Raw genomic sequence first — 18289 nt, 5'->3', positions numbered from 1 at the left:
CCGTACAGCGCTTGGACGTGAGAGGGGGGAAAAAAAAAAGTGGTAACAGTGCAGGAGGAACTCAGGGCAAGGGCCAGGAACCATGGTAGGCTTCGGCTCACGTCTACCAGTCAGATGAGGAGTGGTGAGTGAAGGAGTAGCAGATGGGAAGAGGTGTGGATGATACCCCTCACTCTTGGCAGGAGCCTGTAAGTGTGTGACAGGATCAGAGAATGTCACTGTGGTGGTGATACACTGGTGGCTCTGTGGTGAGGTCAGGGAGAGAGTGTACCCTGTTCTGACAGCAAGTCGGGAGCAGCTCTCTAAACAGCCGTTAAAGTCATTTAATGGGTGAATTCTTTAGGTTTTTGGTTCCAGATAGAGGTCCAAGAGGATTTCCATCAGACCAGCATGCCCTTGGGGATATGTGTAATGGATAAAGTTGTGTTGCAAAGTGGGCAGGGCTGGACCTGTTAGTATGTCTGTAAGTAAACCCAGACGTACCTGTGACCTAGCTCAATCTTGTTATGCTGAGTGCTGTATGAACATGCTAATAAATAAATAGGGGCCTAGTTTTACCCCAAAGGACCAATAGGAAGAGTGTATGAAGATAGGAAGAAGCATCTAGTGATGGAGGCTACTGGATTTTGTCAGCTTATTTAAAATGTTGCAGACACTTTACGAGATGTCTGTGAATGTTGTGGAAGTTTATTTTATAGAAGAGTTTTAGCTTACTGAAGACCAAAGGAGCTGTTATGGGAAGAAGATCCAAAGGGTGTGGTCATAGGTGGGAAACTACAAAACCGGTAGATTTTTCATGTCTACTGTTACCGTCTGCAGCCACATATTGGCAACCACAGTATGCAAGACTGGTCTGGTTCAGGTGGTCACAAGACAAGGTTGAAGTTAAATGAAGCCTGTCTTGGGATGTTCAGAGAACAGCAGAGCCTCAGGTGGTGAGTGAACAGATGACAAAGGGGCTTTTCTACTGCTGAGTTCATACTCAAGTTCCTGCCTGAGCAGGTGTGAAGAGATCCTGGCCACTTCTCCAAAACTTGCATAAGTTCAACTTACCCTTGACAGACTGGACATTTGATTGAAAAAGTGGGTTTTAGTGTATGGCAACTTAAACTGCGTTATGCTTTATGAATTTAATAGAATTAAAATATGATACGGAGGGGCGTTCTGAGCAATATTTCAATTACTTTATTTTCTGATTAATTTCCTGCATTCCAGGGTTTGTGTTTTTAGTAAACTTTCATTTTAAGATTTTGAAATCTCTGATTTCATTGGACTATTGTCTTTAAACCTGTTGGGAACAATGGTCCAGAGAATTTTGATTTCTGCAAAAGATGTGGTTCAAACAACTTTCTTCCCAGCTCTTTAGAAAGGAGAAGGATTTGACATGGAGTCTTTTCCATTTCGTAGAACACTGGGCATTCTTCAGACTTGTCTTAATTTAAAATGTGAACTGATACAAAGAAAACTAAATACATTAGCAGGAAATTGTTTGCTTTTGCAGTGGAGAGGAAGGGCTGGAAATGGTCCTTTGAGCAGGTTCTTTGTGGGCTCAGGGTGAAGGCTGTGCTGTACAGCAGGAATAGGCTTTATTTTTAAGAGTACTATTTAGCTAAATTCTGTCCCAAAGAGCTTTGCAGTGTTAGGCAACAAGAAATGGCTGTGAGGTGTGTCATCCAGGACTTTAAAGGAAGAAGAAAGTAATTATTCTCTTTGCTGAGCTTTATGAAGAGTTTGGGGAAATCGTGAGGTGATGAGGGCAAAGGCTCCTAGGGTGAGTAAATTTTTTTTCCTATAATGCCTTTTGTGTAAACCAATCCTAGTAGAATAATGGCTTCAGAAATGAAAATACTTGCTTGTGGATATATAAAGAGCCAAAGGATTTCCAAGATCTGAAAAGAGAAAGAAATAATCTGTTTTTGTCTCTCTCCTGTCAATAATACTGAACTCACTCAAAAATAATAAAATGAAAAGGAAAGTCTCTCTGTAGTGTTACTTTCAGATTACCAGGTCCAGCTGGAGAATCCCCTTCAGGTATCCCTTGGTGAGGTCGTTGGCCTCAGAAGACAAACAGTGTGATAAAAGAGCAGGGGGGATGTGAAAAGACCTCTTGACCCAAGCACAACAGTCCTGTATTTTTAGAAGCCTCTATTTTTATTTTGTCTATTCATTTAAAATTATGTAAATCCTTCCTCTGTCTGCTACAGGTTAATTATTTCTAAGTTCCTGTTCTGTGAAAGTGGAGAGAACAGATACTTGTCTTGTCTGAGCTGAGCAGTATGTCTTACTCCAATAGTCTGTGGTACTGCACTGTCTTTCTGTGGATTGATTTCTGTTGTCAGCTAAAGAATGGATGGTGTAAAGGTCCTTTGGTCCTAGCTGTCACTACTGAAGTGGGATGTTCAAACCTGTTGAAAATAGGAAGAGGGTCTGAGCATATGGTCAGATATAAACAGTTCTGCACCTAGTAATTACACAACTTCCGATTCCCTCTTTGGAGGAAGTAGGATGTCTGTCTTCCTTTATTAAAAAAATCCGAGAATGCCTTTATGATCAAATACTTTCAGATGCACAAAGACTTCCTCAGCAGGCCTGCATTGCTGCTCAGCCCAGCGGCTTTGTGGGGAAACAGCAGAGCTGTTGGGTGCACTGCATGTTGGAACACATTCCCTAGTGAGGCATGACTGAGATGGAGAGCTGACAGTGTCTCACCAACATGGCCAAATGTTAGTGCAGCCTCCTTGAATTGTCAAACTGCAGTGGTTCCTGTTAGCTCTGCCTGACTTGCCTTCCCCATGTTCCTCTGACTGCTCAGCCTGAGGAGGAGAAGGCTCAGAGGGAATCTTATTTATGTGTACAAATACCTGAAGGGAGGTACGGTGGTTTAGTCCCACCAGGCAGCTCAGCACCACACAGCCACTTGCTCGCTCTCCCCACGTGGGATAGGGGAGAGAATCGGAAAGGTAAAAGTGCGAGAACTCATGGGTTGAGATAAAGACAGTTTACTAGGTAAAGCAAAAGTCACATGCACAAGCAAAGCAAAACAAGGAATTCATTTGCTACTTTCCATTGGCAGGCAGGTGTTCAGCCAATTCCTAGAAAGAAGAGCTCATCAAGTTAACGGTTTCTTGGGAAGACAAACGCCATTGCCCTAAACGCACCCTCTCCCCATCCTCTTTTACCCCAGCTTTTATTGCTGAGCATGAAACCATATGGTATGGAATATTGCTTTGGCCAGTTTGGGCCATCTGTGCTGGCTGTGTCCCCTCCCAGCTCTTGTGCATTCCCAGCCTCCTCGCTGGCAGGGCAGCACAAGAAATAGAAAAGTCTTGACTCTGTAAGCACTGCTCAGCAACAACTGAACACATTGTGTTATCAGCACTGTTTTCATTGAAAATCCAAAACACAGCATCATACAAGCCTCTATGAAGAAAACTAACTCTATCCCAGCCAAAGCCAGGACAGGAGGGTGCCAAGAGGATAGAGGCAGGCTCTTTTCAGTAGTGCCCAGTGCCAAGAGGCAGCGGGCACCAGTGGGAACATAAGAGGTTCCATCTGAAGATCAGGAAACACTTCTTTATGTGCGGGTGACAGAACACTGGCACAGGTTGCCCAGAGAGGTTGTGGAGCTTCTTCCATTCTTGGATATATTCAAAACCCATCTAGACATGGTCTTGGGCAGGCGGCTCTGGGTTACCCTGTGTGAGCAGGAGGTTGGATCACATGGACCTGAGGTGCTTCAACCAGTCTGCAATTTTGTGTCTGCTTGTTGCTGACAGCAGGGAACAGCATCACTGCTAGCTTGGATTAGTCTTGCTGAGAGTGAGGATACGGTGTATTTGAACACTGTGTCCTTTCCCCTGCTTTCAGCTAGCATCCTGGAGCATCCTGTGGAACAAAAAGTGCAGTCTTTATTTTGGAAAAGGTCCCTGTGCTTCAGCTTGTGGTGCAAGTGGAAAAAATACTGGAGGAGGTGGTCAAGGATTCAAAAAGGGGGACATTGAATATTCTTACAGCAGAGGTGGGAAGCGGGTCCCGCAGTTGCAGCAAGGCCGAGGTTGCCTGACCTTGTGTTTGTTCAGGTTTGTGCTGGAGAAGGGGCATCCTATTCATATTCTGATGCTTGTTGGGTTCAATCCCATACACAGGTTTGTGCTCCTGGGTAATAAGCAGGACCAGGGAGCTGAGCCAGCTGAAAAATATTTTCTCATTCCTCCCATTGAATTAATTTTCTGAGGGATCAGTCTTCAGGTCTGGTTCAAAACACAGTCTACGTAGAGGTTTGTGCCAGCACAAGGCAGAGGGGAGGAGCAGTGGAAGTGTGGAGAGTGTATGGCTGTACTTTCTGGTGGGGTCTGGATTAAAGAAATGGTGTAGCCTTGGAAAATGCTGTGAGGCAGATCTGTTAGCATGCAGGGTGTATGTCCACTCAGGGTGAGTGATGGAGGCAGTCATGCAGCGGATGATGTGATGCAGAGGACTGAGGTGTCTGGCTGAGAGGTGCTGGTGCAGAGGTTGCTGCTCTGGCAGATCCTGCTTGCCCCAGCTAGGAGCTGGACAGGGACCTGTGTGTCAGATGCAGCCTGTGGATCCTAATGCTCTGGAAGAGAGCATGCTCTTTGCTAATATGCCTTTCCTGATTCTGCAGGCCCTTTTATTTCAGCTGACCTAATCATTTTTTTGGCCTGGTGGTTGGCAGAGGAGAGGTTTGATCTTGTTTCTTGCTGCTTTTGTCCCTGTGGAGCTCTGAGTGTATGCTTCCAAGGCTGTGCTAGCTGCTGCTTTGAGCCAAAGTTGAGCACTGCAGGACTGGAAATGCAAGGAAACCAGGTCCCTAGGAAGTGTAGCAAATGGAGCTGTGCGATATGCTGGTGAGCCTAGGGTACAGAAGGCAATGTGTAGTTTGTGCCAGCAGGTTTAGCAGCACGGTGACCTTGACAAGGCTGCTAGCTGAGGAGCAATGTGGCTGAACTGCCACAGAGGTGTGCGCTGCTGCAGGAGAGCTGAGGGGCTGGATCCCATGGAGCCGAGCCCAGGCGCACACGGCTGTGTCTGTCAGTCACTGCTGCATTCACCAGTACTGCGCTTGTGCAGGCCATGACTCTGGACACCACTGCCTTGGGAGAGACTGTGACAGGTGCTTTGCGGTCCACCAAATCTGCTAGTGGCACTTGGTGACGAGGATCCTGACAGGACCCGCAGCTCCACGCTGCAGGCAGGAGCGAGCACAAGCTGGAAGGAGAACTTGGCTGCTGTGCAGCCTGGTGAAAGTGCTGGTGATGCGCTCTGTCCACCAGAAATTGTACTTTCACTGTTGTCTTTTATTAACCGGAGCAGTCTGCTGCTCTGGCAGGTGTCCATTGCTCCAAATTCACCCTGCAATAAGTGCCCTAAAGCCCAGTCTGGAGCGAGGCTCCACTTGGCTGTTGTGTTTCACAGGAGGGTGCAGTCTTTTTGGGGCTAAGGGTGATTTGCGTAAGCCAAAAAATGTGGACTTGCCCGTGAGCAGGAGTGAGTGGGCTGATAGTGCTGTCTAAACGAGATTCTGTCTGAACACTGGGAAGCGCTTCTTTACTGTTCAGGTGATGGAGCACTGGATCCAGTTGCCCAGACAGCTTGTGGAGTCTCCCTCATTGGAGATCTTTAAAAGCCACCTGGATGTGACCATGGGCAGACTGCTCTGGGTGGCTCGGATTGAGTACGAATTGGTCTGGATGGACCCGGAGGTCCCTTCCAGCCTCAGCCATGCTGTGACTCCGTGCTGACTGAGAGTTTATTTCTGCCATGAGTGGCTCACAGCACAGAGCAATCGGTGAGCATTGCGCTTTGCAGGCAGAAGAGGAGAGGCTGGGGTCTCTCCCTGCGCGTGCCACTACCCACTGGAGCCCAGGCCTCTCCCACCTCTGTGCAGTGTGCAGCAGATCATGCAGCCTGGGGATGTGCCAAGGGAAAACATGCCTTTCTCTGCTCAGGCTAAAAGGCAGTGATGTTATCAGCCCTCTAGGATGTTCAAGGACAAGGTCCTGGAGGCAGCTGCTCACATAGGTGTGTGTAGCCCAGTGCAGCTGTGCGGTGAGCTGGTGGGAGGTTTATGCATTGTTGTGGGACATGGGCTCAATGGAAACCTCAGGCTTGCATAAAGCACCAATGTAAGCCGTAGTGCCCTGCAGGGTGACACATGGCCATGGTTTTCCCCCTCTGGGGTATGAGAAGAGTCTCTGCACACAATTTCTCAAGCTATAAACTTCCCCCTTATGGCAGAACCCAGAATTCCATGGTATTCTACTCAGCTGTCAACAATCTGGTTGTTCCATGTTGGCAAGAGGAGCTGCAGCAGATGTTTTGGCAGATATGAACAGTCACTGTGCTGACTAGGTACTTCCTGTAAGGACTTCTTCCAGTTGGGTACTCTGCAGTGCTGTTTTTAGTGTTTAAGAAGGGGCAAGCTCCTACCAGAACCTTTCCTACTACTAGATTTCAAGGCAGTTACTCTGGGATGTGGATTCTGTAATGTCTGTGATGGGGTGAATTCATGCTGCAGCACCTCCTACACTGGGAGCACAAGAATGGTCTCACTTCCCCATGTGCTGCTTGTTTTCACCAAACCAAGCACTTCTGAGGTCTTGAGCCTTCTGTTAAATGTGGCTGAAATGGCAAATGAGCCCCCAAATTGTCTGGGGCAGAACAAACAGGCAGAGGCAGTATGATTGCACAAGTCTTATTTCTAGAAGAAGCCTCCCAAGGAGCATAAAAGGAACAAATATCTTACGTGGCACTAACCTACAGAGTGATGTGGGGCTGTGCTCTGGAGAGCATAGCCTTCCCTTGAATTTGGGTCCAAAAAAGGCATGCGCTTAGACATCTCAAGTCCCTTTCTTCCTCTGTTACCCTGCTGCAGGCCCAGCTGGAGTTCCCAGGGCTCCCTTACTCAGGGGCAAAGTGGCCCTCCATTCTCTGGCACACCAGGGCCCCTCTGTCTGTCCTCAGCAGAGGGTTTTTCTATATGTTGGAACTTTTCCATTAGTGTTTTTTGTACCTGCCAGAGGCTCCTTTTTAGGCTGATGCTTTGGGACCAAATCCTGGCTTTGGCTGTCACACCTGTGGTTCTGTCAAATGGTCTTTCAACACCCACCTGCAAAGATCTCCAGTGTGGAGGACAGGCAGCTGTCACCTGAGGTGTTCCCAATGAGGCAGTATGACTGCTAGCTGGCATAGAAATCCCCAGAACCACTTGGTGACCATCAACTAAGGGACCAGACTGGGCTTCAGATGAGAGTCTTCTCAACGCCTCCAGTGACACCCTTCGACCTTTCCTTAGTTACTTCAGTGACAGCAAGCACACAGAAAAGAACATCCTTGACAACCTGCCAGGTGTGGCGGTTTTACCCAGCTGGGCAGCTGAGCTCCACCACAACCACTCTCTCACTCCCCCTCCTTAAAGGAAAAGAGGGAGAAAATGCAATGGAAAGGGCTCAAGGGCTGAGATAAGGATAGGGAGATCACTCAACAATTATCATCACAGGCAAAACAGACTCAGCGTAGGGAGATTAATGTAACTTATTACCTATTTCTAACAAGCTAGAGCAGTGAGAAACTAAAACAAACAAACAAACAAACAAAAAACCACTAAAACACCCTCCCCTCCATCCACCTTCTTCTACATCCTCCCCCCTAAAGCGGCACAGGGAAATGGGGGCTGTGGTCAGTTCCTAATGCTTCAACTTTGCCGCTCCTTCACAGTGACTCTTCCCTTGTTCCAACATGGGGTCCCTCCCACGGGATGCCGTCCTTCCCAAACTGATCCTACATGGGCTTCCCACAGGCAGCAGCTCTTCAATAACTGCTCCAATATGGGTCCGTACCACGGGGTCCCTCTGTCAGGAACAAACTGCTCCAGCACGAGTACCTCACGGGCGGCAGCTCCCCCCAGACCCCTGCTCCTGCGTGGGCTCCTCTCCACGGGCTGCAGCTCCGGCCCGGGGCCTGCTCCTGCGGGGGCTCTCCATGGGCCGCAGCCTCCTCCAGGCCACATCCACCTGCTCCACTGTGGGCTCCTGGACAGCCATGCAGCACCCTGGAGAGAAAGGATTTCTGCTGCTTTCCTTGTTGAGGGTCATCATATGGAAGTAGGAGGGGCTTCAAGGCATCATGTCTGGGGCTTGGGGAGATCTGGACAAAACTCTCTTGAAGACAGCAGGTAGATGTTCCTCTCCACATGTCAGTGTGCTGTTCCAGTGTGAAGTGTCATTGTATTGAGGGTGTCCCGTGGTGCTTCACAGGAAGAAGCTCTGTGACACCCCTAAAATGAAGCACCTGCCATATCCAACCAGTCGTCTTTGCTCCACCTGATTTCATTCTCTTGTGAGGAAACCACCATGGCTGGTTGATCCCTCTGAAGACAGGATTTAAGGACTCTCACCCATGACAGCCAGCATGACTGCTCCACATGCTCCCCCTTGCACCACGAGTCACTCCCTGGGATAAATGCTGCTCCTGACTCCATGTGCCTCCGGCTGCAACAGCATGGATCATCCCCTGGGAGCTGGCAGTGGTAGAGGAGAGGGCAGGGACTGCTTGTGGCCCTCCCCAGTCCCTGCTGCTGGGTGTGATGGAGGCCAAGACAGGAGCACTGTGGAGGGCTAAGCACGTTTCTGTCCTGGGAGCCTCATCCTGCTCTGGAGCACACTGGAGTCAATGGGATGGCACTGATGTTTCTGGCTGTGGCTGCCCAGCCTCTCTTGTCATCAGCTGCGTCTCTCTAGTCACAGCTGCCTCCCTCTTATGTACAACACAGATTTTTGATTGTCTTATCCTCATCAGGTGACTTAAATGACTGCTGGGTGCTCTTATACTGGGGTTTGCTGAAGTTTGCAGGGTATCTTCACCCCATGTCACAGCAGTATTTGTATCAGTGGAGAAACAGAGTGGTGTCTATTGCACAAGTGAGGGGGGTTACCCTGCCCATGCAGGTGGATAGCTGGAGCCCTTGGTGAGGGGTGCTGCACAGCTGCCCTTGACCTTTGTCCTGGCAGTGATGGGACAGGGCTGGCACCAGCTGGACAAGGAGCCTGAGCCACTGGAGAGTTCAGAAGACTTGGCCTGTAGTCAGAGACAGAAATAGCAATAGAAATAGACCCCTCAGTCTGGGGGTGCACAAACTCCTCTGGCTTCATGCAAGTACTGCGAAGCCCTAGTGCAGGAGTCTGTCTCCATTAATTAGTTCAGGGTCTAACAGTGGTGTTCACGTGAGATAGACATGTCCACATGTGGCATGTCTGGAATTTGAATGGCCTTTGCTCTGAGCAGCTCTCAGCACTGGCCACAAGTGTGCTGCCTGGGGCAGGAGCCTGCTCAGCAAACCACAGCCCCACCACGGGCTGGGGGGGGGGGAAATTCTTGACCAGGAGGGGGCACCCTCACTCTGCTTGAAGGAGGTGGGGTGGGGGGGCAGCTGTTAGAAGAGCCGTGAGCTGGGTATGCGCGCTGCCGATGTTGGACGGTGGCTGTGCTCGGGGCTAACGGCGGCTGCGGGCCCGGCTGAAGGGCTGCTGCCCAGGGAAGGGCCGCGGCACCTGCGGGGAGCCCGGCGGGGGCTACCGGCGGCGTTAGGCCTTCCCTGGGGGGCGCGGCGCGAGGGGGGGGCAGTGCACGGCGCGAGGGGCGGGGCCGCGCGGGCTCACGCCGGTGCGGCGGGGTCTGTGCCGAGCCGTGCCGAGCCGCGCCGAAGGCCGCTGTGGGGAGGGCGGCCCGGCGGGTCCCAACAGGAGCAGGTGAGTCCGCGGCGTGCGCCCCACCGCTCCCCGAGCCTCGGCCGGCGCCTGCTGCCGGGGGGCTCCTGGCGCCTCGGAGCGGGCCCCTGGGGCACGAGGCAGCTCAGCCTGCGGCAGCCCCGCTCCCCGCAGCTACCGAAGCACCCCCGGACTTTCCTTCCTCTTTTCTAGCGAGACTTTAAGGGAGCGGGAGCGGGGGGAGCGGAGCACGGCAGCCCCGCCGGTGCATCTCCGGGCAGCCGCCTCCAGCAGCTCTCGAAAAAGCCGTAAGGGGACGCTTTTGTCAATTCATCCCAGACGAGTTCAAGGGAAGGAGGCTGAGCTGGTTTTAGTCGCGAGATCCCGACTTTATCCTACAGCCCCCTGAGTGGCGAGGCTGAGTTGGACAGGGGGTGGGGGAGAGCCGTGTGGGAGGGCAGTGGTGAGGAGGAGCAGCCTGGGGAGATGAGCGGTTCAGCGTGTCCTCAAGCCTGAGCTGATCCTGAGCTGAGGACTGGGCAAAGCTGGGTGATCTCCCATCTGCTGCTGCTCCTGGGACCTGCTTGGTGGTCTGCAGAGATCAATGTCTCTAACACTGTCTATGGTTTTAATTTAGAGAATTAAATTAAATGTGGGCATTTTGGAAGACTGCAGTAAAGAAGTAGATACTAAGGGAGCAAGAAAACAGTTTGTGCTTGTGCATGAAACTCCTGGGCTGCTGCTCCATTCCACCCCTCCTTATGTCCAAACAAGTAATTTGCTTCTGATGTTGCTTGCACAATTCTGGCTCAAATTGGTTTGCTGAAGGAGAACTGTGTTTTCAGCCCAGTCTCTGCTTTGCAGAAAAGGTCCTGCTTCCCCTGCCCTTTCCTTTCCAGCATGCCCAGGGCCTCGTTCTTCCATTTCTCTGACAAGTTCAGCAATTTCAGTGTAGAAACAGTACTGAGGAGAGAGCACACTCAGGGCCTGGAGGATCCTGCCTCAGCTTCAATCCCAAATGCATCTTGTTTTTCTTAAGAAAAGAGTCGCTCAATAGGGGAAACTGAACTGGAGGCTATGTAAAATCTGCATGCAAAGTGTAGGTAAAAGTGTGGGGTAAACAAATGATAAAAAGGCAGCACTGAGTGTTGTGAACGGATTGCAGTTATCTTGCAAGGTCAGTCACAGCATGGCACAAACCTGCAAGGGGCTAAACAAATGACAGCTGGAGCTGAAGTGAACAAAGCAGACGTACCTGTATGTGGATGATTATAAATCACAAGGTAAACGTTACAGTGTACTGTCCCCAGACCAAAAAAAAAAAGTAAAGTCAAGCTGGACCTGAGCAGTGAGGCTGAGAGATGCACTGGGATGTCAGTTAATCACAAAATGGACCTTCAAGCATCAAAAAGATCAGGCAACAATGAGAACCCTGATAGGGTCCTGCAGTTCACTCATCCCACATCCTTCCACTGTGTTTGGCTGGAGCTGGGGCTCAGTCACGGAGGGCGCCCAAATTGTATTTCCTTGTCTGTTTTCCATCGTGTCTTACTCTGCTGAGGTGCTCTTGCAGGAACATTGCTACCTGTGCCAGACATGGAGGCTGTGTATGGTGATGAGGTACAGCTGTGTTTCCAGTGTCTCTGCCTCACTGGCTTGCCAGGCAATGTCCTCTTTGTTCCATAAATCCCTCAGCAGGCCCCACTGCTGATGCTTGCTGTTGATATTTTGTTACTATTTTCTCTTTAAGTTAATAACCCCCTGAACTTATGGTGTGATGCAATCTGTAGTTTGTGCCATTTCAGAGGGTCCCAAAGCAATGTGTAAGCTCATTGCGTTCAGCAGCTGGAGGTCCTCTCACAATCAAAGCACCTTTCAACACCAGTTGGCAAAGCTTTCAGGAGCATTCTCAGTCTCGTTAGATTGCACCCCAATGCATCTGTGCTTGGGAATTGACATGGGAGTTACCTGGAGGTCATGGTGTGTAAATAGGGAAGCCCCTGTGAGACAAGGGTAGGAGGCAGAAGCTGTGATTTTCTTGTCACCTCCCTGCTTCTTTCTGTATGTAGAAACATACTGCTTGTCTGTCTTATGAGCACTGAAGCTGTTTTTCATCTGAAAGGCTGGGAGCCTTATTCAGCTGGAGTTTGACACATCAGGGCTTCTGGGCCTTTAAAGAAAACACTTCTGGGTCATTCCTATCATTTAGGTCTTGCATATTCCCTCTTCTCTAAAGGTAGATTTTGCAATGAAAACTTCATATAAAGTAGTAGCTTGTCTTTATGGAAAGTAAGGCTACAGGGTTTTGGCTTGGAGCAGAGTTTCTGAAGCCACTTTCAACTTTGAGCATTGATAGCAACTGCTTTGGCTCCTGTCCCATCTGTTATTTACTGTGAGTGATTAAGGCCAGAGACGTAAACCTGTGGCCAGCAAGTCTGAAATGTCACTGCAGCCATTTAACAAGTGGTTGGCCAGTGCTCATTTCTTCCCTTGTCCTCAGTGACATTAACAGCACAGGCAATTCTGACCTGTCTTGCTTTAATGGGATGAGCGGTTGAGTTTAGAAAAAGTTCTTGTACTGTGAGTCAACAAACTTACAGCTGTAAGGAATTGAAGGTGCTAGAATTACAATAGGTGTAAATGGCCCATGATGTCCAGGGAGAGTTATGCTGCATGAGCCATGTCTTCACAAGCCTCCTCCTTGACAGGTCAATTTCTGCTGAGGTTTCTCTTTGCTGAGGTAAGAGCTACTGCTCTCTCTGCTTGGTGTAAAAGCAGGCACCAGTAGTATCCACCAGTGAGGTCATCTCAGGGCGTAGGCTGGCTAGGGGGCTGGAGAGGCAGCTGCATTCCGGTGCACAAAGCCACTGTGGTCACAAGTCTGCCGTTTTGGGAGCCTGTGCCCCACAAACCTAGTCTCTCAAGGTTGGTCTAGGGAGGATGGAGTGATGTTAGGGGTGTGTGTGAAGAGACACTACAGTGGGCAGTACTGATGAGGCACAATGAGCCACGCTACCAAGCTATGCAGCTTCTGACCAAAGTATATTCTGGTGCTAAAGTTTATGTAGTTTCAAAAGGTTTATTGGGCAGATTCGAAGAAGAAAAAACATGCATTAAGAGCTATTCAATACAAAACATCATCAGTTATCAAGTAGGTCCCCTGTTGAAAAAAAATACTGGAATTTGAAAAGGCATTCTCAGGAGGTAGCAAGCCTCCTGCAATGCTCTGCACTTCCTGTGTTCTAGATGTGACTGAGCATCCTCAGGTAAGAATGTAAATTCATCATGTCCACTAGATGCAATTCAGTCTGACCTGGCCGAGATGTTCCCTTGCAGATTGCTCAGAAATAGAGAAAAGGCATCTGGCTTTGAGGAAGGGCACTTGTGTGAAATTCCCTGCAGGAACTGCTCTTCTGTGCTCAACTGAGCCACAGGAAGTGAGACCCTGGAAGGCAAATGAGCAGAGCCTTTTCTGTAAGCCTGGGGGCAAGTGGAGTCCTTCTCCCTCCTCGAAGCTCAGGCTTGACATCCTACCTTAACAGGGCTCATCATGTGGCAAGTTACTTAACTTGCTTTTAAATGTTTTAGCCTTAGTTTTTCCATCTCTTAGCAATAACAAAGTCTTCCTGCTTTGTGGTACTGGACTAGTAATGCTTATGAACTGTATGGAGCTGGTATTGCTCTAGGGATTCAGTCTGCTTTGTTACATTGCTAAGAAAATGTCTTAGGTACAAATCTATTTCTCTTTCTGGGTTTCTGTGGTCCTTTGGGAGATGCTGAGTGAGAACTTATTCCTTGGAGACTTGCTGCATTCAGTGTCCCTGGCATTAGTTGGCTGTGATGTTGTGTGGGGAGCTGTTGGAAACAGCTTGCTTGCCTTTAGAAACTTCTTATGATGTGTTGTAGTGCAAATACTGCTTGTTTGTATAGCATTACATGGAGAAACGGATTTAAGTGGAGTAAATGATTGATTTGCCTAGTAGGGGTAGCCTGCCTTCCTGAGGTGTACAGGAGATCTGGGCAGCTTGTCAGCCAGCTATGGGAAAGTTAAACCTCCCATAAGTCACTGGGTTTTTAATAAGCCCCTGGTGGATTAGATATGACAAGGAGCAGCAAGAGGAAAGCTCAGAGCAGAGAAAAAGGGGAGAGTAGCCCTGGCTGTTCGACGCAAGCTCAGTTCAGACTATTGATGCTGGCAGTGGTGTCCCCCAGTCTGTGTCCCCATGGCAGCACTGCTGAAACAGGAGCCAGATGTGTTTGTGCAGCCTCAGAGTCTGAGAACTCTGCAGCTGACAGATATGAATCCTTCGTTGGCCCTGCACCAGCAGCTGGCTGTCCTACACCTAGGCTCACTGTCTCAGGGCACATCTGGTGCTGTAAGGGAGCTTTTGAGAAGCCCAACTTGGCCTCCCAGAGCGGTTGGGATGGAGCTTCAGAGGTGCAAGGAGGAGCTGGATATGTCCTGTGCCACATCGGCACTCCATGGCAGCGTGTATGTGTGTGTGGGAGGTGTCAAGGTGGGTCCTGGAACAAGTTGGCCGGAGATGTGGGATGCCTCAGGGGTGTTGCTGTGTGCCAAAGAGTCAGACTGACAAACTCCACCCTGACACAGGAGGATGTGAGCACTCTTATTCCTCTCTCTTGCAAGACTTGACCTGAAGGCTGCTGGCTGGGACCATCTCCCCAGCTCTGCGCAGCCAAGCTACAGGAGTCTGGGCGAGGGATGAGCACAGAGCAGGGATGCACTGCTTGAAAGTGCTGTGGAGATGCTGAACTTCTGGGAAAACACTCGTCTGTGGTACAGAGTTGGATCTGGTTACCTTCATCTCAAACCAGAGGCTTTTAAATTATCTCATACAGCCTTCAGCAGGTAGATTGTGGTTTTAGACCCTACATACAGATAAGAGAGTCTCCATGCCCACTGGTGCTCTCTTGCCGGCCTTTGGCATTTAGGAGCTTTGTTAGCTTTGTTTAGAGTATGAAGTGAACTAATCTATTTGTGTTTCCAATTAAAAAAAAAAAAACAAAACAAACCCCGCTGCCATTGCCTAAAACCTGGAGTCTCAGTCACATTTCTTTGCTGCAATACAGTCCTGAAGACTGCATGTTGCTGGCCTGTCAGTGCAGCCAGGATAGCATAGATGCGTGGTTGGCTACTGTGCTGATGAGTACCTGTGAAGTTTTGGGTGGCAGAGACTGAGAAGTGGGCTAACTGAAATGAGCCTTCTTTAATGCTGATGTATCTAAGAGGATTAATTACCTCAAACTTTGTGTAGTTTGAAAAGGGAAGGTCTGTTTCTGTGTTTCAGTTGCATCCTGCAATGAAATCAGGTCTAAAAGTTACATTTTTCCAGCACTGATAAACCTTCAAAGCACGGCACTCTCTGCAAAGCCTGTTGAAATGATTTTTCTTTATTTTGTTGCAAGAAGAAGGCTAAGAAGCAGAAAAACCTTTTTCTTCCCCTTATCTATGAAAGACTGAGACAATTTGCTTCAAATTCTTTGTCTTTCAATAATTTCTTTTAAGCTGTCTGGAGAGATCAGTTGTTCAGCCCTAGTGTTTGGGTGAGCCAACTGCTCAGAAAAATAACGTCTGAAATGCTCTAACTGGATTTCAGCTTTATCTGCTGGATATTTACTATAGTCCTGCTTGGGTGGGAGACTGAAAATTATGCAAGAGGAAAAAAGTGCCAGGGGCTTCTTAAGCTTACAAGGAGCAGAATTTTTCCCAGGATGACCCCTCTGACATAGCAGGGTCCCACAACAGGTGTACCAGCAGCTCTGTGTCCCCAGCTGGACTCAAGTCTGTTGCCAAGATGCCTCCTGCTTGGGGACCCACCACTGTCTCCTTTCTGTCGCGCTGCCCTGCCCAGCATGGGGATGGTTTGGTCTGAGGTGGCACATCTGCAAAGGTTCTGGAGTGAATTCAGCAGTTGTGGTGGTTTTACTCACGTGGGCAGCCGAGTTCCTCAGCTCTCTCACTCCCCCTGCTCAAAGGAAAAGAGGGAGAAAATACAATGGATAGGGCTCCAGGGTTGAGCTGAGGACAGGGAGATCACTCAACAATTATCGTCACAGGCAAAACAGACTCAGCATAGGGAGATTAGAAAAAAATATTACCTATTACTAACAAGCTAGAGCTAAGAAACAAAAAACATAAAAACAACTTCCCTCCACCCACCCTCTTCCACTTCCTCCCCCTGAGTGGTGCTGGGGAACGGGGGCTGTGGTCAGTCTATAGCACTTCATTTCTGCCACTCCTTCATGGTCACTCTCTTCCCCTGCTCCAATGTGGGGTCCTTCCCACAGGATGCTGTCCTTCTGGAACTGATTCTGTGTGGACTTTCCACAGCTCTACAAGAACTGCTCCAATATGGGTCCATACCACAGGGTCCATCCATCAGGAGCAAACTGCTCCAGCATGGGTCCCCCATGGGTGGCAGCTCCCCACATATCACCTGCTCCTGCTTGGGCTCCTCTCCACGGTCTACAGGTCCAGCGCGGAGTCTGCACCAGTGGGGGTTCTCCACAAGCCACAGCCTCCTTCAGGTCAGATCCAGCTGCTCCTCCATAGGCTGCAGTGTGGAAATCTACTCTGCTGTGGTAATACCATGGGTTGCAGGGGGACAGCCTGCTCCACCGTGGGCCTCTCCACAGGTCACAGGGGAACTTAGCTCTGGTGCCTGGAGCACCTCAGACACCTGGTGACTGGTGTCTGCTCATCCAGAGGTTTCAAAGACCTTAAAATCTTAAGACCTTAAATTCAGTTTATCATGGTCAGTGTTTTCCTAGGAATGGCCTCAGAAGAGCAGGGTTTTGTGGTCCATCCAGGCTGTCCCCATCCCACATGGCAGCCAGCATCAGAGTTGGAGCCATTGGACCCTTTTTTCATCACCTGCTTCTAGTTTGTAGGAACAGCAGTCAACAAGAAATGGGTCCCCATTAGCTGTCTGCTCCACTCAGCTCATTCCTCATCTCTAAGGTACAAAGGTACCATTGGAGTATGGTTCTTAGGTTCGCTGGGCCCTCTCCAAAATGGTACTTTGGGTAATTCTGTGACTGAGCCATTTGCTAATGGTTTTCCACATGTAAAATCAAGTTATTCCCCACCTGGTTCCTAGAGTGCAGAAATGGATGGTGAAGAGTTTGTACAACTCCAGCAGCTTATTGAACATATAAAATACTGTTAGTGCCAGGTATTACTGCTGCAGTGAGCTTCTGGAGCACCCACAGCTTGGCACATGGCTGTCTCTAGCATTGGCGCATACTTGCGGACAGTAGGTAGCAAATGCTTGGGGAAGACAAGCAAGGTGTGCAGGAGAGGACCTGTGGGGCAGGAAATTGTCTTCTCCATGACAACGGACAACAGTGATTCTCCTCGATGGGGTTTACATAACATACCAGAATGTTGAGCAAGACCAGTAAGGTGCTGTTACTGCTATTTGGCATTTGAGGAAAGATGGATACAGAGGCTCATTCATCATGCGGGGAGCCAATGGTACTGCATGGAAGTAACAAGCCTTTATTCCAGTTTAGAACTCTGGCCATCTGTACCAAGAACAATCCTTGAGCTAAAAATAATCTCTTGGCTTCTAGGAGCCACACTGAGTGGTTAAGATTTGCTTGTGGATACCCCAAAGATAAGGGGCCTAGCTTTCACCAGCTGTAGAGCATGTTTGGGTTTGCAAGGAGCCCTTTGTGTGTTGACAATACAGCCCCCACATCCTTTCCAGGCCCTTCCATGGCCTCCAGCCCTCATCTCTGCCTGTGAAAGGAGGCAAGTTACTGTAATTGCTCTTAGCCATGCTTGGAAGCAGATGCAGCCTCTGAAATGTTTAAGCAGTAAGGTCACAGTAGCTTTTCTTCATGCTGATGCATTTTTCTTAATGAAGCAGGTGGGTTGGGGATGTTCTAGCTAGCTCAAATGCTTGACAGTTCCCACATGCTGAGCTTTCTTTTAAACACCCACATGCCCTGCTTTGTTTTTCAATTTGTATAGCGTCAATTAGATAGTGGGGGGAAAATGTTTTATGTATGCTGGTGAAGTAAGTGCCTTTTGACATCAGTTAAGGATCTTATACCATGAGTCTTCAGAACTAAAATAAAAGTCATGGCAAATGCATAAAGAATGTAGCAAAGGGAGCAGAAATAGATGGTAATTGTGTGGGATTAGGCTTGTGATTGTTGAGTTATATCTTTTTTTTCCTCTCTTCTGCACCTTTCTTTTTCAAAGAAACAGTATGCCTTGTCAATCATCATCCGTTTTGAAAGGTGAGCTAATTTGAAGCCTTTGCTGCTGACTATCCTGTAGCATGTCTTTTCCTTTGTTCTTGTCGTGTTTTTCTTCCTTCAAAATACCCACAGATTTTCCATCAGGCAGGCAATGGTTTGGTACTTTGTGTGCATGGGAAGTGTTACTGGGGAGACCTCCAGGCCTTTGCAAATAGTTGGGTAAAACTAACCCAAAATTTGGTGCAAAAAAAGCCAAGTTCTCACTGGGATAATGAGGTGCCTGAATCTTTAGCCTTGCTGGAAGCCAAACTGTATCTTAGCTGCCTAAATAT

At 49.0% G+C, this 18289-nt stretch overlaps 1 protein-coding gene across 5 annotated transcripts in view; it reads left to right on the top strand.

The window, feature by feature from the left end:
• Window positions 1–9664: 9664 nt before the first annotated feature.
• LOC121057283 (dual specificity testis-specific protein kinase 2-like) overlaps window positions 9665–18289 on the top strand; it is a 45183-nt gene continuing 36558 nt past the window's right edge. For 3 of the 5 annotated variants that reach the window (XR_005813736.1, XR_005813737.1, XM_040531175.1), the window contains exon 1: window positions 17160–17223. Coding sequence is in view for 1 of the 5 variants with exons in the window: in XM_040531175.1 (XP_040387109.1) it covers window positions 17208–17223 (16 nt within the window). In the remaining 4 variants the exon portion in view is untranslated. The other 2 variants (XM_040531177.1, XM_040531178.1) reach the window with 2 other exon arrangements.

The sequence above is a fragment of the Cygnus olor genome, chromosome 19, assembly GCF_009769625.2.
Source record: "Cygnus olor isolate bCygOlo1 chromosome 19, bCygOlo1.pri.v2, whole genome shotgun sequence".
NCBI lineage: Eukaryota > Metazoa > Chordata > Aves > Anseriformes > Anatidae > Cygnus > Cygnus olor.
The sequence above is the reverse complement of the archived record's forward strand: the minus strand, read 5'-3'. Positions and strand labels throughout refer to the sequence as shown.